Raw genomic sequence first — 3,492 nt, 5'->3', positions numbered from 1 at the left:
ATGCAGCTGCATCTTAATGTTCCATTGAAGATTCTTATGTATCATTTACACGATTTAGTTACACACAATGTGGCACCAATTGATGAATACTTATTGAGACAAAATCCAATGGATGATGAAGGAGATTATGAATCAACTGCAGAAAACTTCAAACCAGTCTCTAGGGAAGGGGATTTATCACCTACAACTAGTTCTAAAGGAGGTAAGAGAACAAAGAAAAATCAGAATAAAGAGCCACAACAACCTTCAAGAATTATGCCCAGGAGGGCATCTTCTCTATCTAAATGATGATCAAAACATTAATATGGACCATAAGGTCTGTGAATACACATCAGGCCTTTCCTAGGGTAATCAACATGAATAGGGAGCATAGTTTTTGTGTAGTTGTATTGATGGAGCCTTTTCAAAAGAAGGGATTCATTGATAGATATAGAAGGAGGTTGAATATGGAGACTGATTATGCAAATATTAATGGGAAAATATGGTTGTTCTTTGATGCAGTGGTGGAATGAGAATTAGTGGAGGATACTAAGCAACAGGTGACTGTGAAAGTCTTTCACCATAACTTGGGGCAGCACATGATGATGACTTTTGTTTATGCAAAATGTTCAGCAATGGATAGGTTGGAATTGCGGGATCACCTATATTACCTAGCAAGTGATATGGAATTGCCATGGTTGGTAGGAGGGGATTTCAATGTGGTATTGCATGAAGATGAGAAGATAGGGAGACTTCCAATACACCCTCCTGAATATGAGGATTTTGCATTTTGTGTAAATTCTTGTGGTTTTTTTGAACAAGGGTACAAGGGAAGTCCATTTACACGGTGGAATGGGAGACCCAATGCTGAGTGTATATTCAAGAGATTGGATAGGATATTTATGAATTTGCCATTTCAGAACATGCTACCAACTATTGAAGTTAAGCATCTAATCAGAACTGGATCAGATCATGCACCATTACTAATGACATGGGAGGAGCAGAATACTAATTTTATCAAGCCTTTCAGGTTCTTGAACTTTTGGACAAAGCATGCTACATTTATGGATGTGGTGAGGCAGAATTGGGAAGCTGATTTCATATGGGATCCTTTTTTGATGTTCAAGCAGAAGCTCAAGAGGGTGAAGGCAGCACTTTCAAGATGGAGTAGGGAAACATTTGGTGATATCTTCAAGCTGCTGGCTATTTTGGAGGACATTGTTAGGGTGAAGGAGATGTTGTTTTTTGAAGAACCTACAATTGAGAATAGGATTGTGCTTCAAAAGGCTCAATCTGAATTGAAGAAATACTTGAGTATTGAGGAGCAGTATTGGAAGCAAAAAGCTGGGATGACTTGGTTTGCTGAAGGAGATAGGAATACAAGCTTCTTTCACAATCATGTCAATGACAAAAGAAAGAAATTGCAACTAAAAAGGATCAAGAATGGCAGTGGAGTATGGATTGATGATCAGGAATTGGCTACAGCTGCAGTGGACTTCTATCAAAAATAGTTCACAAATGAAGGTGATGCTTCTGACTTTTCCCTGCTCAATAATGTACCTTCCATGGTGACTATGGATCAGAACTTGGAACTTAGCAGAATGCCAACACTTGAAGAAGTTAGGGCAACAATTTTTGAGCTTAGTAGTGAGAGTGCTAGTGGTCCTGATGGATTCACTGGCCTGTTTTATCAATTATGCTGGGATGTTATTAGTGTTGACATTCACAACATGGTATTACATTTCTATGGAGGAGTTGCAGTGCCTAAATCCATTACTCATACCAATCTTGTGTTGCTGCCAAAGAAACCTAGAGTAGAGTAGGGGTGGGCATAATACCGACCGAACCGAAAAAACTGGTCGAACCGTGAATTTTGGTTTTTCGGTTTCGGTTTAATTAGTTTTTCGGTCGGTGCACGGTTTTAAAATTATTAATTTTTGATTTTTCGGTGTGGTTTATGATTTTTGTATTTCGGTTTTCGGTTAAACCGAAAAATCGAAATTCAGGGGTATTAGACTATTAGTTCAAAACTTATAAGTTAACAGTAATAACCCAATGCCAATAGTCCAAGCCCACCCCACCCAATTTGCCCCCACAGACCCACAGTCACTTACGTTAGTCGTTACTTCCCAAGTTCCGAATGTAGATTTAGGGTTCCTCAGTTCCTCTCCTCTACGACTTTTGTGATGCTTTCAGAGGCTCCTGCTGTTGGTGATGCTTCATTTGGGATGATGATCTTTTTAGATTCTTTGACTAGAACTTGTAGTATCAATTATCAGATGCTTCCTAAACATATGATGTACAAGCTTACATTATCAACATAATTGCATTCACATGTCCTTTTTATATGTCAAAAGCTTGAAGTTTAACTGAATAAATCAATAGTTGAAGAAATTTGATCAGCGGCCTACACAATATGATTTTGTGAAAAACCGCAAAATGTTCTAAGCAGGTTTGTGGTGTCAGAAGTAGGCATGTCACAACTCCTTTTTGCGCGCCCCGCCCTAGAGGGTAAAAAATGCACGAGGGAGTTTTTCCAATTTAAGTGACAATATTCGAAATGAGATTATTTATTTAATTCAGAGTCGCCACTTGGGAAAGGTTTGGCTTTTGGTGTCCCAAGTCACCGGTTTATCTTGAATCCCAAATCGAGGAAATTTTTGACTTTTCCAAATGAAGTCTGCGAACCAGAAATTCTAAGTAAGGAATTCTGTTGACCCGAGGGAAGGTGTTAGGCACCCTCGAATCCCGTGGTTCTAGCACGGTCGCTTAAATTGTTATAATGGCTAAATATCTGATTTAAATACATGTTATGACTTACGTGCTTTTATTAAGTTTAAACCGCTTTTATTATTATCATTTATTTTTATAGAATTGCAACGTCGTGAAAATGCATCTCAAACCACGTCACAATCAATGCACCCGCGGTTGTCGACACATTTTGACTCCGTTGAGATTTGGATTTGGGTCACATCAATGTGCACCCGTGTTTAAGAAGGTTAAATTATTAAAGGTGCCTAAAGAGTCTAACGTGTTCTGGTCTTTGGAGAAAGCAGGGAAATTCACTAGACTGCCCATCTCCAAATTCTACATGTTTATTATGATTAATTATTGAGGGCCTCGCGATACGTATCTTTCTTTGAACGGGGCCCATCTCATTATTTTAAAAGAGATATGCTAAAGTGGCTACATTTTCTATTATGTTTGTCTCTAAAATAGAAAGGGAAAAGATACGTGCTAATTTACTTGCATGCTTTTTAACTAAATCCGGATTTCCTGTCAATCATTTGATTCATTTGGTTAATTGTTCGCAAGATGAAGGATGCAGTATCTCGTGGAACCTGCTTTTAATTTTAATGAAAATTACATACAAGCTGGTGAAACGCTACAACTACTCTAAGCATTTCTTGAACTTAACCAAACTTATTTAGGCTAGATTAAAGGAATTAGCTACTAGACATTGTTATGAGTGGGACTTGAACGTGATCCTATCATATGTACTACCTAACGGAA

The 3,492-nt window shown here is 38.1% G+C and overlaps 1 protein-coding gene across 1 annotated transcript; it reads left to right on the top strand.

Annotated features, from left to right (window-relative positions):
* Nucleotides 1–1,490, top strand: LOC142181699 (uncharacterized). Its single transcript, XM_075255129.1, has 2 exons — nt 1–202; nt 613–1,490. Exons 1-2 carry the CDS (start codon nt 1–3, stop codon nt 1,488–1,490), a joined length of 1,080 nt encoding a protein of 359 aa, XP_075111230.1.
* Nucleotides 1,491–3,492: the final 2,002 nt, after the last annotated feature.

This window comes from Nicotiana tabacum, chromosome 6 (assembly GCF_000715075.1).
Source record: "Nicotiana tabacum cultivar K326 chromosome 6, ASM71507v2, whole genome shotgun sequence".
NCBI classification, from domain to species: Eukaryota; Viridiplantae; Streptophyta; class Magnoliopsida; order Solanales; family Solanaceae; genus Nicotiana; species Nicotiana tabacum.
This window is presented reverse-complemented; position numbering and strand designations above follow the sequence as displayed.